Below are 21,102 nucleotides of genomic sequence, written 5' to 3'. Positions count from 1 at the left end.
TATTTTAACCAGTCCTAGCGTTTTAAACACACGCGTGACACACAGATGTCGCTCAAATCGCTTTAGTCGCCTCGTTTCCCATCTTTCTACTCTATAATCTTTGATTTGAACAGCTCTTTGAAATTAAGGACTTAATCCAATATATGAATATTTGAGGGGTTCAGAACTGAAGTGAACCAAGTCCATTCAGCCTAGTTTTGAGATGAATGGCTTAGAAGTTGTTTATCTCCAATGAATTCAAAAGTGACTTCTTTAGATGTCAAAATATTAGAATGTAAGCATATGCTTACATAAGAATAATAATAAATAAAGAAGTCACTTTTGAATTCATTGGAGATTAACAACTTCTAAGCCATTCATCTCAAAACTCATCTCATTTATGATTATTCTACTTTTTATTATTTAATATTTCAGTTCAACTAGCATCTTTTCAAAATTATTTCACCTATCAGTTTAGTTCTCAAAAGAACACCAATCATATCAGGATAATCCATTCCATTGAATGAGAAGATAATTGAAGAGAGAAATTATCAAATAAATTATTCTGTTTTACAATGATTAAAAACAACCCCAAGCGTCTAACGAAAGACAGAAGAAAATTACCTCTCTCATATGTAAAGAATATATTTTCAAGCTCGGAGCTAATGAACATGATTTGAAACAAACTAGTTGATCAACTTGAAATAAAAAAGAAACTTTGGCAAAAAGATTTATTTCTATTCTTATAACTTTTATTTATTCACTTTCAACATATTTAATACACACAGTACAAAAAATTATATCTAAACATAATCTTGAAATCCTTAATCTACGTCTTGCTTTGCTTTGTAGGCTTGCATAGCTTCTTCATATAACCTTTTGTATTCTTTAGCTTTTGTCTCCCATTTAGATTTATCCTCCAACTCCCTCCATTGCCTTCCTCCTTCCTTTGCTATTTCGGTAACTTTCATATCAGGATTTTTAGCCTTTATTTTATTTCTGTTTTCATTCAACCATAACATGAAGGCAGTCTGGGGTCTTTTAGGTTTATCTTTGTCTACGATCTTCTTACTCTTCTTCATTTTGGTACTGGTATCTGTTGAATATTCTTGATGTACTGCAAAAGAATGGAAATGAATAAAAATATGCCAAATCTGTACAAGTGCATAATCTGTGAAATAATTGTTCTCGAAATTTTTGTTTTCGAAAGCAGTTTGAGTAATTTTAAGATTCATTTGAAAGGATAAAACAGTTGCATTAATTTTATTTCTGCTGTAAAATGTTTAATTCTTTGGCTATTATCTCATTATTCATATTAAACCTGATAAATATAAACACAAAATAGCTTATTTGCAATAATATGATAACAATATCGAAAGTGAAGCCTCATTTTAGGCGCCAACTCGAAGTTAACGGATTTTGGTTCCCATTTTGAATGATATTGAATTTTTGTAAATAAATCTATCTGCAAAACCATCACAATGAGATTGGCATAATGAAGAAATATTTTAGTCGAAAACTGAGATACGATGGAAGCTTATAAAAATGTGCTATCATAAATATTGATGAAGTCATGTATAGATGAGAAACCTGCTCTGAATATCAAAAATCAATAATTCAGGAGGAAAATCAAACAAATAAGTTATTTCAGAAGAAATTCAGTAAAAATAACTGTAATTTGTAATTCCCTCCAATTTCATAACCGATGCATCAAGCCACTTGTTCCCAAGCATATGATGAAACTGGCTTATATAGTGTAATTATTGTAGTTGAATAAAAAATATAGCCATTTGATTCAATTTCATTCCATAAAATCAAAATTCATTGATATTTTACCTTAAATATATTATGTAAGTTGTTAACTGATTCACACTACAGTAAGAAAAGAATGAGGATGTGCACTTTTACAGTTAAGCTTAAGCAGCACCAACAACCATTTTAAAATTTAGGAACACGAAGGAGGGTGCTTTGATGATGGAAGCATAGAAAAGATTTTCTGCGAATTCACTGAATTCTGCATAGACAGTCGCGCCAAGTGGTGAAAGTTAGAAACATAAAAAGAAATTATAATCTTTGGATCGTTTACATTCAACTTTTTTTTTTTTCTTTCAACAAAGAAAAATTGGTATAAATGATAATAATACTGGTGGTCCTAATTAATATGAATATATGCATCATACAGAAACATCGTTCTTTCCAAAGATATTACACACTACATGTGTAATATATCTTTGGTATCTTTTCTCTTGTCTCTGGTTTTCTGAGAAACTTTAAGTTGATTATATTATGGAAATGGAGTACACGTGTACTCCAACCGGGCACCTGGGACTCGGAAATATCAAATTGGAGAACGAAAATTCCGTAGAATTGTCAGAATTAGAGTTGTGTTTCGGTGTTTTCAACTACTTTGGGATTTTCCTACGCTTATTCATGACTAGCTTCCATTATTGGAGAGACGTACAATTCTACGGAATGTTGTCATTCTCCAATTTTATAATTCTTATTATGTAATTCAAATACTTCTTTCGGAGTTGAGTGAAAAATAGGCAATAGATGACGGAATATTTACCGAAAAGAGATAATATGTAACAAAAATTTTCAATTTGATGAGTCCATAGGTCAAAAGTTTTCAGAATAATATATTTTTCTACAAGCGTGTGCATTCAATTTTCCTATACATATTTTAAAGCTTGTAGAAAAGTATTAAATAATATGTAATACATATTTTTGGTTTTGTGCCCTCGTTTTGCTCACCACTCAGTTTATTTTGCATACTTATGTACACTGAGCTATAGACAAATTCAAAAATGCCTGCTGGTGTACCTAATCACACTAGCAGGGCATCTTAACGGAGCTTTCAGATATTGGTTTCATTCGAAAGCTCTCGTTTTGCTCTCCAAGCCGTTGGTTTAACTTATTTGCTTTACTTGACGAGTTTTCAAAGAAGGAAAAAAAAATTCTCACCCTAGCGAGTGGCATTTCTACGTTTTGCTCTCGTTTCGTTCCTTTCAAATATGCAATTAGTTAAACTCTACGACTTATAGTAACCGAGATATAAATAATTCAAAGTGCCTTGCTGTTGAGATATTACCCCAGCACGTCACCTCAACGGATCTTTCTGATTGGTGTCATTTGAAAGCTGTCGTTCTGCTCACCTATGTACATTGTGCTATAGCATTGAGTGTTAAACGTTAAAGTGGGTTTAATACTCAACGGCTATAGACCTGCTACTCAATGGCTAGTGTCCTGCTGGTGTAATCAAAGATATTACACTTGTGTAATATGTAAAATATTACACTAATATATCCTATCGAATGAACCTCTGCTTGTGTAATATTACACCAGCAGGGCACATTAAATTCTCTGTATAGTAGCTCAATGTACATAGGTGAGCCAAATGAACTGAGAGGTGAGAAAACGAGGGCACAAAAAAAGTAAATCCTTCGAAGTGCCAGGCTAGAGTAACTCCGTCGTTTCGTGCGGAAAAGTATCACTTTCCGAACTTGTTAGGAAAATAACTATTTGTACGACGACCTCAAACATTGATTGGAGCCACAAGCGTAGGATCGTTGACGACCGGTAATCGATTTGTGTAAAAATTTCAGTAAATATCCAGATTATGGATTTACCGACCATAATACAGTTATCGGACTACATCATAGATTAATAAAACATTAATAAAACTATGGACTACATCATGTAAAGAAGAGTACTCATCCGTTTTGGTCTCCTGAACGAAAACGGAAAAAATCAAATGAAATTTTCTGCGATCTCAACTAATTTCGGTTATACGGTATACTCAACACACAAACATCCTTTTCAACAAAAAATCAAAGTGGTGGATTTATTTGGTTTCCAATTATTCACTCAGGCATCGAAAACAAAAAATTATTGACATTAGTCTCCATAGTTAACCACTAACCCAGACCGTTTATGGAAAACTAATCACAATTTTGGGCTGGCTATTTCACCAATTCCATTTTTGGTGAGAAAGTTTCCATAACGAAGCTCGTTTCCCATCGATAAAACATGCAAAAACAAGTCAGTTGTTCAGCGATGAAATTATGACATTTCTCAAATTCAAGCATGGAACATGAAACGAATATTTGTCAAATATTGCTGTTCGACTTATTATTTCATGAAATTTATCTCTTGTAATAAAAAAGTTTGTTGGATTTCGGCAATTTCGCTCTATGACATTTTATTCGTCATCGCGATATTGCTGAGCAACAAACATTCATATTACAATCGAGAAATTTTGCCAGAAAAATTTCATCTCTAGTGGTATTACATATGAAAATTTCCATGCTAGAATTTTCGAAATTTAACTTTCTCCCTAAAATACTTTGACTTCTGTAACTTTTGGTTATACAGACTACTTCTTATCTGATCTTATCAAATGACTTATCGAATATCTCAGTATGTTTGCATCTTTGAATAGCTTATTCATGGAAATATCATGCTTTTGGTAAGAACTCGATAGTTTATGGGTTATTGAGATTTCTTAAAAAAAATGGTGAACCACACAAACAAGACAAGAAATATGGATAAATTAGTAAGATAAAAAAAAGGAAAAAAGAGTTTATTGCATGTAAAGCCTAAACTCAATAATATTAATTTTTTATATACATTTTTAACAGATATGCTTGGATATTCCAGGTCACGTAAAAACTCAATCATAATCAGATTCAAAACTATACAACTGCACAAGGCACATATGGACTAAAAACTTCAGCACTATGAATATAATTGGACTTCAATAAATGTTCTAATCATATTACAAACTAAACTAATAAATTCATTATAAAAAAATTGTCCGAAGTAATTAGATAACTTATTGGATAACACTAACCATTATATGATATCTATCATTCGAATCATACATTTATAAACTGATTGTCGTAAGGCACTCTTGGTGAAACACAAATGAGGCTTTGTGTGCACAAATTAAAAATGTACTAGGTGGTGTATTATAAATTATCATAGCCTGCCAAATAATGTTTGCCTGAAAAAAGATAAATTTCCTTAGACAGCAGTTTTTGAAAATATATATAAATTTAAAACTGGAAGGATTTCTATTATTATTCAGACTTCAAATTGAAAAGAAAGTCAGGAGTATTCACACAAGTGTTTCTTATGCGAAGAAAAGCTACAAAAGAAGCAGGAGGGTGATACTTTATGACATGTAACCTAGTGAAAATAACAATATCGAAAGTAATAAAAAATACTTAATTAGAATAAAAACTTTGTGGTAGTGAAAATAATTTAAAGAATAAATGAAATAATACCCTAAATTGCTATAACAAATTGCCAATAAATTCTGGGCCATTGATGCTCTATACTAAATATGAATCTTCAAAAATTTCAGATGATTAATATAGTAAAACACTGAAATTCTGGACAACATTATACAGGATATCCCGGGAGTAACTGTACGTACTCAGAGGTAGAGTAGGACTAGCTGAGTAAGGATTGACTATAAAAATTAATTTTCTCCAGTAAGTAACAGGGTGATTTTTGAATTTCATGGAAACACTGAGATCATAGTCAAATACAAACTTATAGACGGAATTTATTGAAACTTGGGAGATTATTGATACATGCTGAGATCGAGTCAGATATCAATTATTTCAATATTTCAGGAACAGACTCATTAATCCTCAATTGAAGTGTTCAGAGCACTTTGAATTTCGAATTTCAAATAATTGCTTGTCTTTTTAGAAAGAACCTAAATTAAACTCCAATACCTGGTACCACTCAAAGTTGTGACAAATTGGACAAAGTGGAAAAAATTGAATTTATTCACATAAAGATGACTCAGATATCTTATGATTGAATTTGAAATGTGAAATTATTCGTGAAAAATAATTCAGAAAGTTGGGAGCTTCAATAAACACATCTAATAATGACACATTAATGCCCGTTTGCACCGTTTCGCTGGTAACTATGGTTAAACTAATCGATGTTTAATATTTAAACGTTGCTTAGCGGTTGTCGGTTTGCACCGTGGAATCATAATCGCTGTTTACTTTAATCATCGATAGGTTTGGCAACACTACTTACAGCATAGAAAATTCAAAATTTCAGCCAAGCACATCATAAAAGATAAATTAAAAAGAAAAAGAATTCAAGGTTTTGTGACTAAAGTTCTGTTGTCAAGGTGGAAAATTCGAACATTTCTTTTGGAGTTTCGGTGTTGTGCTTCGAATTTGAAGTGCGAACATGAGTACTCTGAGTAGCATGCACACATTCTATTAGTCTAGGAAAAGAAGCCTTCTTGTGAAAGGACTGTTGGATTTGCACTATTTCCTCATCTTTGGCATTTTAATGAATTCGGAATATAATTTACCAATTGCTAATGAAAATTTAGCAATAATTCTTGATGCTGTCGATACATCTACATTTATGAAATTGGCAACAGAAGCCAAGTAACCAGCACTAGCATAAAACCTCAATGTAGCTATCAATTGATTTATTGTTGCCACACTATTATTCCTGAAATATCTATATTTCTATAATATAACTAATTATTAAATTCCAAATCATTCTCCATATATGGCAAAACACGAAAAAAACACGGTTTCTTTCGTTAAACGAAATCTTCTGAAATATTTGAGCTCCATTCCTTCGAAATAATTTCTTCTACAGGGAAAACATCTGGGAAATTCCAAATCATTCTCCATATATGGCAAAAAAAATAACACGGTTTCTTTCGTTAAACGAAATCTTTTGAAAAAAGTGAGGTCCATTCTTTCGAAATAATTTCTTCTACAGGGAAAACATCTGGGAAATTCCAAATCATTCTCCATATATGGCAAAAAAAATAACACGGTTTCTTTCGTTAAACGAAATCTTCTGAAAAAAGTGAGGTCCATTCTTTCGAAATAATTTCTTCTACGGGGAAAACATCTGGGGAATTCAAATTCGATATTGCCAAGTGCATCAAGATCATCATCAAGTAATATCTCATCTTCCAAATCATCCATTATTAAATCGAATTTTATATCGACACAAATAGAAAACACAGTTGTCAATCGAATTTGAAGTATTACTTCAATCAACGTTTTAATCGAGCTTTAATCGAGCAAATTTCCGCGATTAGTTTAAACAACGTTTGAGGGCCTTATAATCAACGTTTAGGAACGGTGCAACCCGGTTAAGGAATTAAACGTTGTTTAAGAATATAATCGTTGTTTAGAGAAACGGTGCAAACGGCCATAAAGCTCCCAACTCTCAAAATGATTTTTCACTAATCATGTTTCATATTCAATCATAAGATATCTAAGTCGTGTTTATGTAAATAAATTAAATTTTTCGAAGTTTGTCCAATTTCAAAAATTCATAAAAAAAATTATTGTAAATGTGGCAAATTTGAGTGGTATTGAAGCTTAATTTGGGTTCTTTCTAAAAAGCAATTATTTGAAATTCGAAATACAAAGTGATATTTTTACCACGAACACTTCAAATAAGGATTAATAAATCTGGCCCTAGAATATTGATATAATTGCTATCTCTCTGACTCAAATTGAGCCTCTCAAGTTTCAATAAATTCCATCGAGAAGTTTGGCTTTGATCATTGTCTCTGTATTTTCATGAATGTCGAAAATCAACCTGTAGTTTTATAGGGAAAGAAACTTCTTTATAGTCAATCCGTAATCGACTAGTTCTACTCATGTCTGACAAGAATAAGTACAGGTACTCTTGGACACCCTGTATATCGTCAGGTCACTTTCAAAACAAGTCAAGTCCATTTGTCACATTGTTGAGATGAGTAAAATTTTTTTCAAGTAACTCTGAAAATACAGCATTAAGCAGCTTTGTGTTCTATTAATATTGAGCCACTATGAAACAGATGGATGGTTCAGGCAGCATATTCTAGGGCGCTTGAAGATAAAAAATTTTACACGCCCCAAAGGTTGAAAAATGTAACCTAACAATATGATCCTTTCAGATAAGATCAAACAATTTAAATATTTTTTTTCCCAATTCTGAAAAAATATTTCATTGTGGATTACTCAAAGCATAACAATACATATACATTCAATTACATAAAATATATAATAAACACATAACTATTCAAGAAGTTCATTGCTTGAATTGTTCAATTAACCCAATTTTTCAATGGAAAAGATTTTTTGCTTTAAAAATCTCAAAACACTAAAATGAATATCTTGTTCAATTCAAATCAAAACCTATTGAATAAAACAAAAATTGAATTAATGCAAAATGTTTTTCTAATATCGAACGAAAGTATTAACTACTGAAACTGATTAACAACTAAAATATAGAAAAAAATTATCACTTTAGTGTGTACTAATTCACGGTCATAAAAATTCAATGGGAAGCATAGAAGATTTAATCTCGAAAAAGCTTTAAACTGTTATCACATTTTATGGAGCATTTTGCAAAACAAAAAAATACACATATGTATTATATGAGTAATGGTCTATTTATGCATCATTATCAATATAATAATCATTATTTTAATCATAAAACCAAATTGAAACTGTTCACTCTTCCTGGAACATTTAACGTTAAAACAACAATTCTGATATAACAGCTAAGACTATGAGAGTGACTATGACAATTATCCATAAATAGACACTTAAAGCTAATTATAGTCAGTTTCAAGGCTTTTCAATAGAAATGCTCTTTACATATGTCTGCATCTGTTGGTATTAAAATTTGGTCAAGTTGAAATATTCTAGTCTTCAATCGAAATGTAGTCTTTTGAACTCGTAGATATCAAAGACCAAATGTTTAAAAAAAAATACTGCCTCTTTTGACAAGACAAGTTGAATAACCAGGGATTCCAGTTAATGATACCAATATTGTTTTTCACAAAACGAATTGTTAAAAGAAAATTATACTTGACACCAACCATGAGTTTAAAAATGTGAAAGCACCGAGTATTACAGACAAATACTTCCCAAAAATCTATTCTAGTGAAAATCAAGAAAAGTTAATAGAAAAGAGAATTGGAACACTATGTACAAAAATAATATCTGTAATATTAATTTACCCTTTCCAAATAGGACATGAATTTATAGAGAAGAATTCTGATGTTATTGCAAAGAATATTGTATCAATAGAATTATTTCCTAATATTCAATGAAAAAAATTACTCACTGGATCTGATCATACGAGTAATTTTTTTCAAGATTTATATTATTTGATTTATTTCATTTTTTTTTGAAGCATGAAGCTGCCTTCTTTAACCATACTTGAAATTTCTTTCAGAATCAAAGGATATGCACTATTATTGTATTTATTCTTCCACATGTGACTGAAAAGAAAACTCTGAACCAAATGATGGGGGTAATACTGAGCATCCATGCAAACATAAACAGCCTCTTCCCATATAGTTGACAAAATACTATGAAGATTTCGACCTACAGATTCATGTTTTAGTAAACCTTGATCACTCGCTAACACATTGAATTGGGGCTGGTTCAATGAAATATCTTCATATGAACAAAAAAAAGCATTTCTTCTTGCAACTACAGCAGATTCAGGATGCACAAAATCTCTAATAAATGATTGACATTGCATTTTCATCACCTCAATTGCGTTTTCTTGATTTCCTAATTCCGTTTGTAGAGGATGAAACAGAATGGTCAAAGGAAAACCCTGAGGAAAATTGTAAAGTCATAATTGAATTCTAATTATTCTGAAAATTAACACAGAGGATTAGAAAAAGGCATGGAACCAAGAAATTATCTTTATAACGAAAAAAAATTATGTTTATGAAACTTTGGAGTTAAGCATAATGACACATAACACACCTGATCATCCAAATTAAGTGAGTCCAGCACTTTAATTCTCACTGGTTGAAAATTGTTTTGTTTAATTGTTTATTTATTTATTACACTTTAGGTTGCATACAGTACTCACGTACCAAAATAGCATCCACTATGTACAATAATTTGAAATAGGTTTTCACAAATTCTCTCGTACAAATGAATTAAATGAAATGAACTGAAATTACATACATGATAATTTAATAAAAATGAACTGAAATTACCAATTATCCAAATATATTCAATATATATTTAATTTTTCTAGAAAGTAGTTTTTTAACCAGTGTTTATATAGCCTTATTGGCATAGCAAATATGTTCAATCAAGAAAGATACTATGAAAAATGAACGCATTTTGGAATCTACAGATTAAGGAGCTCTGACCTATGTTGGTTCGATGGAAGGTCTATCCCTCGAGTTGTGTCTAGATATCTTAAGGCTTATTATTAATTACAATACTGACGGAATTTCTGACGAAAATAATCCTTCACCAAAATCAACAGAGAGTATTTTACCCAGACATGATGTTCTTCACAATGCAATTGGAGAACAAGTGTTATGTACCTATGATTAATTATTTTTTCTTTAGTTATCATTAAGTCTCCGAATCAGTTTGATGAAGGCTGTTTATTTAGTTTTTCTTTCTCGTTTTTTGCTCTGGTTTTTTGTATAAGACATAACTTAGAGCTGGAACGAGGAAAAAGAAATTTTTATGTCAATGGAAAAGCCCTGCAGTATCAAAAAACGGGGAGACAGGGTTTTTTACTGAGGTTTTTCCCTAAGCTCTTGTATCATAAGCCAAATTGTATGGTACCCTGTTACACTAACTTCTGTTGAAACTCATACATATGCTATATTGTTTGATAACCGAAAATGTATTGCTGACATTCAAAAGAATGTAAATGAGGCTTATTATGTCAAGAGATGACCTGAATCAGCAAGACAACTCACTATTTTGTAGATCATGAAGTTGTGCCACATTTGTGCAGTTTAGATTTGCAAAAAAATTCCAACTTTTTCTTCAAATGGTGGAAATTCGAAAAATGAGTAGAAAAACTGTTAAAAGAGAAAGGGAAAGAAAAGGGTCCTTTTCATTTCAAAGAGATTTCCTTGGGTCCATATTTTATCCCAACCCTGTATTTCAAGATTCAAATGCAAGTAACATAGGGAACCAACATGGCAATCTTAGAAAAATCTGATGTATGGGTAGAATAGGAGAATTTTTCAACATTATAAAATGTAATGATTTCATAAACTTTTCTAGAATATATATTTTATGAATCAAAAAAGGATAGTGAATAAAAGTGAAACTAAGGACCTATTGAAAAATAAATTTTTGTAAGACCACCAAATATTGTGATACTATACCAAATCTTTGAATCAACTAATAAAACTATACCTTCAGTTCAGCCAAGCAAAGTATCGGTCTATTGCTCTGTCTACTTCCACTTAAAAATGTTTCAGGAAATGTGTCAATGAGTACTATTACACCAGGTCCTCCAATATTCCATTGTGAAGTATACCTTGTTATATGTTTCTCTGCTGCTAGTCCAGCAATTGAAAAAATATTCATCACAGTTTTGGATTCAATTCCTACAAAATATATTTTTAAGGATGACAAAGGTTTTTCAGTCTTTTTCATTACATTACCTCACATGATCACCTAGTGAATGCATTGAAGAAATTATTTGAATACAGATTTTGATAATTGATTGATTATCATTCACATAGAAAATAATATTAAAGAACTTACCAAACTTAAATGCTGTTTTGTCTATTTCTTCACTGTTACACCAAGCCCATATAACACCTAAAATCTTGTCATAGCTGCAATCAATGTCCTCTAAAGGTGAGCATTGTTTAATAGGACAACTCTTTCTACATCCTGGGCAAATCCATTCAAATAAATCAACTGTTCCAGAGAAATTCCAGTTCATACTCCTATTACAGTCTGAACAATGTGTTGATTTTGGTATCATACCCATGTCTTGCAGAAAATGAAATGACTCTGTTTGATAGCTAACAATGTGTTCTCTAAGAGATGTATCAGATCCAGGTTCACTAAAGAACATTAGAACAAAGAATTATTGACTAGATAGGGGTCCCCTATGGTTGTGTTCAAATCAATAACATGCAACAAGTGACAACATATTCAACAAGTTATCATATGAATATTTATATACAAGACTTATAAATTTGTTCACGAAATAAATACACCAATCCTGACTAGTTTATAAATAGCATAGACAAACGCCTCTAATAATAGTACATAGGATTAGAATAGAATCTGACCATTGTAATATAATTGATGAAATATTGAAATACTCACTTTTGCCTAACATTTGAATAGGAACGTTGACAATAATTATAAACATTATTATTTTCATCTGTAAACTCTCCTCTTCTTCCTTCCATTTTAAAATGATAACAAAAAAAAATGGTAAAAATTACTAATATTACAAAGATTAACTAATTGGTTACAAATGAAAATAAATAATCTGAATTATAGACTCTGCCATAGAAAAAAGAAAATGTCAGAATATCACACTTTACACCACAGAACACACACTTACTCTTTGACAGCTTTTAGTGTTCTGTGGTTACCACAGAGTAGAGTACTCTTCTTTATTTAACACAACATATTTTTTATGTTTAATTTATTCCCGGACCAAAATTTCAGTTTTAATATGATACATATCTATCAGTTCATACATAAAACTATAAAAATCTGCAAACTCAAGGGAACCCGATCAAAGAGGAACTTTGACCCGATCAGCCGCCAAAGCAAATCTACTTTCCACTTGAGTGGTGCTCAGTGAGATTGTTGTTAATGGATTGTTTTATATTATAGCAGAAGTTGCCATATTTTGTTTTTATTTGAGAGTATTTGATGATTAAGTAATTAGCATTAAAATTTGGTAATTGGAGTTCAAAGTTTTCGATTCATTCCAAATAATCCTTACCTAGGCCTTAAGACCCGCACCTTACACATAATCCTTTAAATATGCGCATAAAAAAAATCTAGGGGATTCAAATCCCGAGACCAAGTAGGCAATTAAACAGTATGAACTAGCCAAAATCTAAAATTTTCATATTTTTGGACAGGTCAACAACCGTTTAAGGGATTAGGCATAGCTGCGCACCGTCAATCAACTTCGCTAAAAGCTTGTACTTTACCAAAAAAGTTAACTTCGTTAAAGCGTTAATTTATCTAGCGCAAATTAACGTTAATCGTTCAGAAATGCTCTTCTAGATTGTTGCGTTCAAGATCTATTTATGAGAATTGTTGATTAGGGTTATAGAAACAGTTTAGAAACAAACTAAAAGAAGTGTATAATCAGAATATGTAATTCAAATATGGGTATCAGGTATCTGGTTCTGCAATATCAACATATCTATCGATGTTCATGAACGAAAGTTAACGAGTCCGTTAATAAAAAATTAAGTTAATTTATAAGTTAACCCGTTTGTGAAAATGCTAACTTCGTTAATTAACAATTAAGGAGTTCATGCCGACCAAAGATTATAGAGAACTCTATAATCGATGGACGGACGGACCTTATCAAAAGGATAACCACAAACTGGGTGCAGAGGGCTCAAAATAGAAGGCATTGGGTAGAATTGGGGGAGACCTATATCCAGTAGATGAAAGGGCTGATTGATGATGATGATGATATTTATAAATTAATGAAAATTTACATGTATGAAGTTAGGAGTTTTAATTTTTCACCTTACTATTGTACATTTTTTTGTCCTCTAGGTCTCGACCTTTGTCCAGACTGAATCTCTGAATATAAATTCTCTCAACTAACCCTCCTCATGAAGAACTCAAAATTATTGAGGAGAAGGGCCTGGTGATATTGTTTGCACCAGGACCAGTATCAAACTTGTTACGCCCCTGCGAACAACCTTACCTTACCCTACCCTCTGTAGGTAACACTGGATAGTTTTATTATTTTTTTTTCTTGGAGGAAATGAAAATGGCTGGAGAAGGAGTTGTTATAGCTAAGCAATTACGAAATCCAAGAGTCTGAGAATGTTCAGAAGAGATATCAGAAAATAACTGATTCATCCAAAATCCTAGTTCTTTTTAAAAAATAAAAATTGAATTGACTTTTTTAATGACATGATGACGTTTTGATCTCAAGTAATTTGGGAATACACATCATTCGAAAAAAAATATATTATAATAATTATATACAATCCTCCAACTCAAATATTCATATCACAGTTCTTATTACTTGTTACGTACATTAGAGAATGGACAGAACTGGATCCATATTCAGCAACATTTTTTTCAATTCAGCTTTCTCCTCATCTGTCTTCAAGTTAATACAATATTTTTCAAACTTTCTTTGTTGATAATTTCTAATGAAATTGAAACAATGTCTCATGGTAGCTCCCATAAACAGGGTGGTGATATATGCTTTATATGGTCCTATGTTTTTAACATAAGGCATGGCACTAGCGATAAGTTTATGTGGACCGTGTCTACATCTTATAATTCCTATTCTTGTAGCAGCATTGCAGTATTTTGCTACAAGATCAGATCTTGTAGCTGCAACACCAAAATCACCATGTAATTGTTGTACGGCACCGGTTATTGCACCATAAACATTTGCTGGATGTAAATGCAATGGCGCTTCCTTGGGGGAATCGACAGCTCGTATTTTGATCACGAAGTACCTGGAATAATAGAAGGGGGAATTTTACAAATATATGAGCTTGGGTTGTGCCCTTTTTCTATTACCTATTTTTGTGCCGAACCATCTTGATTTAGAGACTTGGTATTTCGTTCTTCTTCTTCTTTTAAATATCAACTGGTTCTAAGGCTATTCAGATCAATATTCAAAATGTCCGAATGAAGCAGACCTTCGGCAGGTACTGAAAAAGGAAAAATGCTATTACTTTTTTTTAATATAATATAATGCTTGTTACATCTAATGAAACCCAAAAAATCTCTTTTTATTTCAAAAAATACTGTCCTATACACAGTGATTTACTGCGATGGCTTATTAGAAGTTCATGGAAAACTTATCACAATTCTGTGCTGAAAATTGGTAAAACTTTACTTTAGTGCCCACCTCCGATTTTGTCGTCGATTTTTTTTTAGATAGAGCGTTGTATGAAAAATCGATTGGTACATGTTTCAACTTCGGGATACTTGCAGTTTGGGAGATATGATTTTTAAGGTTCTTATGAAAATTGCGAATATTCGGTATAAATCTGTCGAATTGTAACACCTAGGGGTTTTTGATAATGAACTTTCTCCCTAAAATATTTTCAGATCTATGGAACTTCCGGTTACACTGGAAACAGCCCACTTTCTTATCAAATCAACAGCAAATGATTTGGTTCTGGACTTTTCAGTACCTATTATTATTATTATTAATAGTTTCCAAATAGGAGCATGTTTCTAGTTTCTGCCTTTCAAGGAAAAAAAGTTTACTTACTTAGTAAATTGAAGCAATAAATACAACTAAAACACAGTTTGTTTTTGTAAACCAAAACAATTCAAGCTATTATTATGTATGTAGGTGAACATGCAAACAACCACTAAACATCTAATATTGGCTGCTGTGCAAATATCCAAAATTTTTCGAAAAAATATATCGAATGACACTAGAATCTTAGGAATGTTTAGTTCAGCAGTAATGGTTTTTTTGAAAATTGCATTGACTTCCTAACCTAACTTCTAGCAAAGAGTAACCAAGAGTTGGTTACTCTTTGCTTCTAGGTTATCCACAGAACACTAATATAAACCAAAGAGGAAACTTTGTATAAACATAGACAACATAGAGTCTCTGACAGGGGGGTGAAACTGATGAACTAAAACCGGCAACAAAACACTCTGTGGTCTGAAATTACCTACCAAGATGTCGGCCTGGCAGATGCGTAGATAGAGGAAGGAGAAGATACCGCATTGCGCAGCTACGAAGGAGAGCTCTCTGTGTCCAACATCAACTTGTTTTTGTTTACGTTTACCCCAATCCGAATCTATCTGCCCTCTATCTACGGGCAGATGTAAACAAGTCTAGCCGTTGTCATGGAGATTTGCATCATTTTGGAATTTTGGCAGAGTTGGGTCGGTTAAAGATAACCTATTTCTTTTAGTATGTGCTTGTGTTGTTTTTGGTCAAGATTTACGTCAGTTAGTGCAATAATCTCTAATGAGTTGTGTTATATTTATTTATTCAGTAAGTATTTTAGTTGTTCCTGATATTTTAGAACTTGTTTTAATTAGAATATATTTCTTTTCATGAACCATAATCTTGAGGAGCAAAGCCAAAGGAAGACTGAAGTAACGATTTTGTGATAAAAAAAGTGATATGGTTCAGTATGTTCCATTCGAAACCTATTATTTTTCAATGTAAATATGTATATCTTATGTATATAGAGTATATAAAAATTTTGGCCGATGTAACTTTTGAAATTTGACTCTATTCTGTTTGTATTTGTTGTAATCATTGGCTTTGGCTAATTAATTTCATCTTAGTAAAGTCAAGAGTCAAGTTTCGCAATAGTCACTCCTTCTATTTATTATATTTTATGTGCAGTTGTTATTCTTTGAAGCAAATGAAAGTCGAGCTTATACAAAAACTTAGCAGCCAACAATATGAGAAGTACATTGTAAGAATAAACTAGAGGTGGTTTCAGAATACGTGGAAATAAGCAATACGCAACTGCTAATCAAAACAACCATCGACAAGACACATCCCATTTTGAAATAACATTCAATTCAATCAGAAGAAATCCACCTAATAAATTTTTTATTTTGTTATACTTGTAATAATTCAACTTAAGTGTTTTTATGACTCGGTTTGAAATTGTGAAGATTATTCTTTTTGTTTATCTGAATCTGTTTCGTTGGGGTTGGTAGGTTTTTTCGTAACTCTGCCCAAAATATGATAGTCTCGTAGTAGACTTACACTTGTCTTCTTGGAATATTTATCATGTTCTTAAAGAATTATTTGATATCTATCCTGAAAAATTCCATTTTAATATCCCATTCTGAAAATTCCTTGGAACCTGAATAATTTTTCTGTATATATTTCAGTCATTATCATTGTTATAGTTCTTTTCTCTATATGATGTGGATGAAATTCAATAAATTCACTACTTTCGATAAATCTTGCAGTTTTACTTATCCCCATAACAAAAACATTCAAATTGAAAACAATATAACCTAGTAAAATATAACTGCGAATTCAAATTTCCCGCCAATATCTTTCTTCGAACCTACCGAAATGGCGGCCAATGAAATGTCATCGTGTTGCACTGGTTTTGAACCACGTTTGCACTTCTCTTATATTAGTGTTCTGTGGTCTCTGATATCTGATAGACAAAGAGAATATCTAGAGCATAGACCATTGAACTCTATGGGTTCCCATAGAGTTCAATGGCATAGACATATAGACATATAGTCTCTATGTCTATGATCACAGAACACTAATATACTATGATCAAAGAGTAACAAAGAGTTGTTACTCTTTGCTATGATCTAGAGACAGTTGTATCTGACACTTTTATTAAGCCGGGTCCAGACTATGTAACAAAACAGGTTATATAGCAATGTTATATAACTTGTTAGAGAAATTCAAGTGAAAAAGTTATATAACACAATGTTATTCAACATTTTTCTTGCTATATAGCAAATTTTATGTTATCCGTTGGGTGTCGGTAAAGATCAAAAAAAGTAATATAACTTTGTTATAAAACACGCCGCAACTTGTCCACACTTGTGTTATTAAACATTTACTCCAGCGCCAATCTTTCTTTTACTGGTATTGCATCTCGAAATGTCTTGTCTTCTTTGCCTATTTTATGGCCGATTTGATTTATCAGGTATTCGAAATCAGAACTTGTCATCCTTAGGAAATTTTTAAAACTACCATCGCATTTAATGTCCCCTGTCAATGAGTCTATGTAATCCATTGCTAGATCCTTCAAAAGAATTGTTCCACTATAATGTTCCTCTAGCTCTCAACGATGAGATTTCACTCGTCTACATAAAATCACGCGAGCTACTGCTGCCAAAATGACATCCTCTACGTTTGAAGACATTTTCAATACTACAGATGCCACTGCTTCCAGATGAGCACTTTTGTTTAGTTTTATTTTGTTACATAGTCTGGATGTCTCTGCTATTTTATAACAAGTCATATAACAAAGTTGTATAACACATTTGTTGTATAACTTTGTTAATAAAATGTTTTGTTACATAGTCTGGACCCGGCTTTAGTGTTCTGTGGAGCACACTCGTAAAATGATCAAATATATTTCCGTCACTGGACGATTCAAAAGCAATTTGCGAGGGAGTCTTGTAGATGTTTTTGGCACTTTTAATTTGAATTCAAAAAGTTATGCGGGAAATACGCTAATTACTAAAAACGTTGCTTTTCCCAACTGGTTCCACAAAAAACTATTCATTTCAAGAAACCCCTTATCAATAACGTACAATTGAATTCATTCATTGATTACACATCGAAAATACTCTGGTTCAAAAAATCAGGAAAACCTCCTTAGAAATATCAAGAGAAAACAATTTATCCTTTACTACTGCTTTTAATGAGGAGAATGGAATTTTTGAAACTGTGTGAAGTTGGCCGAGCACTTTTCCATAGATTTGCGCTGCTTTGTGTCGATGACATTTAAGCGAAAATCCTTAATTTTCCGAGAAATTAAGATTTCTTGAAGAAGTTAGCCCAGCACTTTGGTTTTTCGTTGTCGCAAATTATTTTATATAGTTGTGACACATTTTGTGCTTCCGTGAGCCGATTTTCTGACAAAACTAGCAACTTTTTTTTTCAAATGGCGGAAGATTGAAAAATCAATACATTGTTTAAAACTCACATATGAGGACCCTAATATCAAAGGCGGCAATCTCCACCGTGTTCCTATTTGAGTAAAGCGCAAAAAACGGCTACGTCCATATTGTTTCATATTTAACTGCGTGCGTAGTTTCTAACGGAATAAAATACTAAACTCCATTGAATAATGAAGTTATTATGCCTAATTTCTTTTTCGTTTTCGAAAAAATGAGAAAAATGAATGGAGAATGCCGTGTTTGATACTGACTATTGGATTTTGCCGGATTTGATACCGAAGTTTCTACTGAAATCAGTTGGGATCTGAATATCAAGTGTTTTGAAAAAGATTCACGAATAGAATAATAACAATATTGAAATAATTCCAAGAAAATATATAATCAAAAATATTTTTATTAACATAACATATTTATTATATATATACAGAGGGTATTTCTTCGATAAATTCACAGGTTTCTCCTTCTGCTGCTGATTCTTCCATGTCTGGCAATGCGTTTTCTTCTTTCTGGCCTGCTTGCCCTGACTCGAGAGTTCCATTAGAAAAGATTTTTGCATAAAAATCTAGTTCTTCAATTGATCTCCAGGTAGCCCCAAAGTGTGTTGCAAGAAGTTTGTTAACATCTTTAAGTTTCAACATATTGACTTGTTTCAGACCACTTTTTATGATGACTGGTTCAATCATGTGAAGGGTTTTTCATAGACATAGAGACATGGACTGAGCAATGCCAGTATGAAATTGGCTATTTATTAGAAAGAGAGAAAAGCTCGTCGGGACATACCTTTCTCTTTTTTGTTCACATAGAGGTGAGTGTAGACCAATCAAAATTCTAGAAAAAGACAACTGCATTCCCGACGTGTTTTTCTCTCTGTCACTTTTTTTGACCGTATTTCATGCATAGATATAAAGGGAAGGCACAGTCCATGTCTCTATGTCTATGGGGTTTTTCCTTTTCTAAGTACACTTTTGAAGGTTTGCAAAAACGAACGGAATTGACGCTCGGAATTCAGATGAATTACGAACGTCACGACACACATGTGCTGATTGGCCAGAACGGACATTGCCGGCTTTGATTCTAAGCGGGTCTTGGAGATTGCCAGGTTTGATTCTCAGACGAAGTTTCAAAGTGGTTTTTTAATGGGATATAGCCTTTCTTGACACACGCGAACCATATGTTCAGATGTAGCGCGAAAAATTGAGAAATATTATGTATTCAACTCAATTTCGACCAAAAGTGGAGATTGCCGACTTTGATACCAGGGTCCTCATATATAAGTTCCTCCTACGTTGGGGATAGCAAGCCTCCCAACAAAACAATCGCATTCCTAAATTATTTGAAGCGTGGTTAAATAACAGTTATACCAAAATTAAACTTTCATTTCCATAAGGAATTAGAGATAGTAATAGTCCAAGAAGCAGAGCCAAAAAAAGTCTCTGAATTTATTAAGCCTAGTGATTATAGGTGATTATAATCATAATGTACAATAAAATGCTGCTGTCAAGTTGATATTAGAACAGGTGCCTCAGGTGCGCGGTCAAACATGTCGTGATCACCGACTTATAAAATCAATTATTTCTTAAGGCTGAAACTATAAACTTTTGTTTTTTGTTATGTAAATCAAAATTATGATAGTCAGTCAACATCTAATGGGTACACAGCTGGTCAGTCAGCTTTAATGTGCGTAGCGAAGTTTATAAAGGGTGCAATTCGTTTATTAAGCGTGAATTTTTTTTAAATATTACTGACTATATTATCAATAAATGAAATGGTCAGTCAACCATTCCGTAGAACAACGCTCGTCAGTCAGTGGATAAGAAATAAAAATTTTTCGCTCTCTATATAGATATAACACGAGGCAGCTCGTCTTTTATTTATAATTAATTTGAAATAAAATAATACTATCATAATAATTTGAAGTAAGACATTTATTTTAATAAGGCACTTCCGTGTCGCAGTTGTGCCTTAAAATCTCAGAAATAAAATTCGTTCGAATACAACAGTGTGTACTCAACGAACGCAGGTATATACACAGGTAAGAACTCATTGATTTTTAAACATTTTTAACTAATATTTATTTAATTCATGAAGGATTCGAAATTGAAACAAGCTATTATCATCACATAATTCATCATCTGAATCTTCCATATCATTAATCTCACTATCGTGATCTGACACGTCAATCTCAGATGTTTAAAGACTGATAATCTAAAAAATAAATAAATTGATTGAAAATAGTTATTTAATCAACTAGGTTATTAATTAAAGCGATTAATGATTGAGATATTTTAACGTGTGCGAGCGAAGCGCACTCTGTATATCTACAGAGAGCGACAAAATCTAATTTCTTATCCACTGACTGCTGGCCGTTGTTCTACGGAACGGTTGATTGACCATTTCATTTATTAATAATATAGTCAGTAGTAGTTACAAAAAAAATTTCACGCTTAATAAACGAATTGCACAAGGGTGCAATTCGTTTATAAGGATAAACGTCGCT

General features: G+C 32.2%; 3 protein-coding genes across 5 annotated transcripts; all 3 read right to left on the bottom strand.

Moving 5' to 3' along the window:
* Positions 1-696: 696 nt before the first annotated feature.
* On the bottom strand, positions 697-1,974 carry LOC123313363 (mobility group protein 1A-like). The gene is made up of 2 exons (XM_044898221.1): positions 1,816-1,974; positions 697-1,096 (listed from the first exon to the last, which is right to left on the bottom strand). The coding sequence occupies exon 2, from the start codon at positions 1,059-1,061 to the stop codon at positions 804-806; it is 258 nt and encodes an 85-aa protein (XP_044754156.1). The 5' UTR covers positions 1,062-1,096; positions 1,816-1,974; the 3' UTR covers positions 697-803.
* Positions 1,975-4,545: 2,571 nt separating this feature from the next.
* Positions 4,546-12,304, bottom strand: LOC123313134. 3 transcript variants are annotated; one of them, XM_044897862.1, is made up of 5 exons: positions 12,108-12,304; positions 11,532-11,839; positions 11,178-11,371; positions 9,109-9,609; positions 4,546-4,984 (listed from the first exon to the last, which is right to left on the bottom strand). In XM_044897862.1, exons 1-4 carry the CDS (start codon positions 12,191-12,193, stop codon positions 9,157-9,159), a joined length of 1,041 nt encoding a protein of 346 aa, XP_044753797.1. In that variant the 5' UTR covers positions 12,194-12,304; the 3' UTR covers positions 4,546-4,984; positions 9,109-9,156. The 3 variants fall into 3 exon arrangements, with proteins under 3 accessions (XP_044753797.1, XP_044753798.1, XP_044753799.1); XM_044897863.1 differs by lacking the exon at positions 9,109-9,609; XM_044897864.1 differs by lacking the exon at positions 4,546-4,984 and having other exon boundaries at positions 9,340-9,506.
* A 1,639-nt stretch (positions 12,305-13,943) lies between these two features.
* On the bottom strand, positions 13,944-15,475 carry LOC123313135 (ribonuclease P/MRP protein subunit POP5). Its single transcript, XM_044897865.1, has 3 exons — positions 15,232-15,475; positions 14,529-14,662; positions 13,944-14,464 (listed from the first exon to the last, which is right to left on the bottom strand). The coding sequence occupies exons 2-3, from the start codon at positions 14,546-14,548 to the stop codon at positions 14,032-14,034; spliced, it is 453 nt and encodes a 150-aa protein (XP_044753800.1). The 5' UTR covers positions 14,549-14,662; positions 15,232-15,475; the 3' UTR covers positions 13,944-14,031.
* Positions 15,476-21,102: the final 5,627 nt, after the last annotated feature.

The sequence above is a fragment of the Coccinella septempunctata genome, chromosome 5, assembly GCF_907165205.1.
Source record: "Coccinella septempunctata chromosome 5, icCocSept1.1, whole genome shotgun sequence".
Lineage (NCBI taxonomy): Eukaryota > Metazoa > Arthropoda > Insecta > Coleoptera > Coccinellidae > Coccinella > Coccinella septempunctata.
This window is presented reverse-complemented; position numbering and strand designations above follow the sequence as displayed.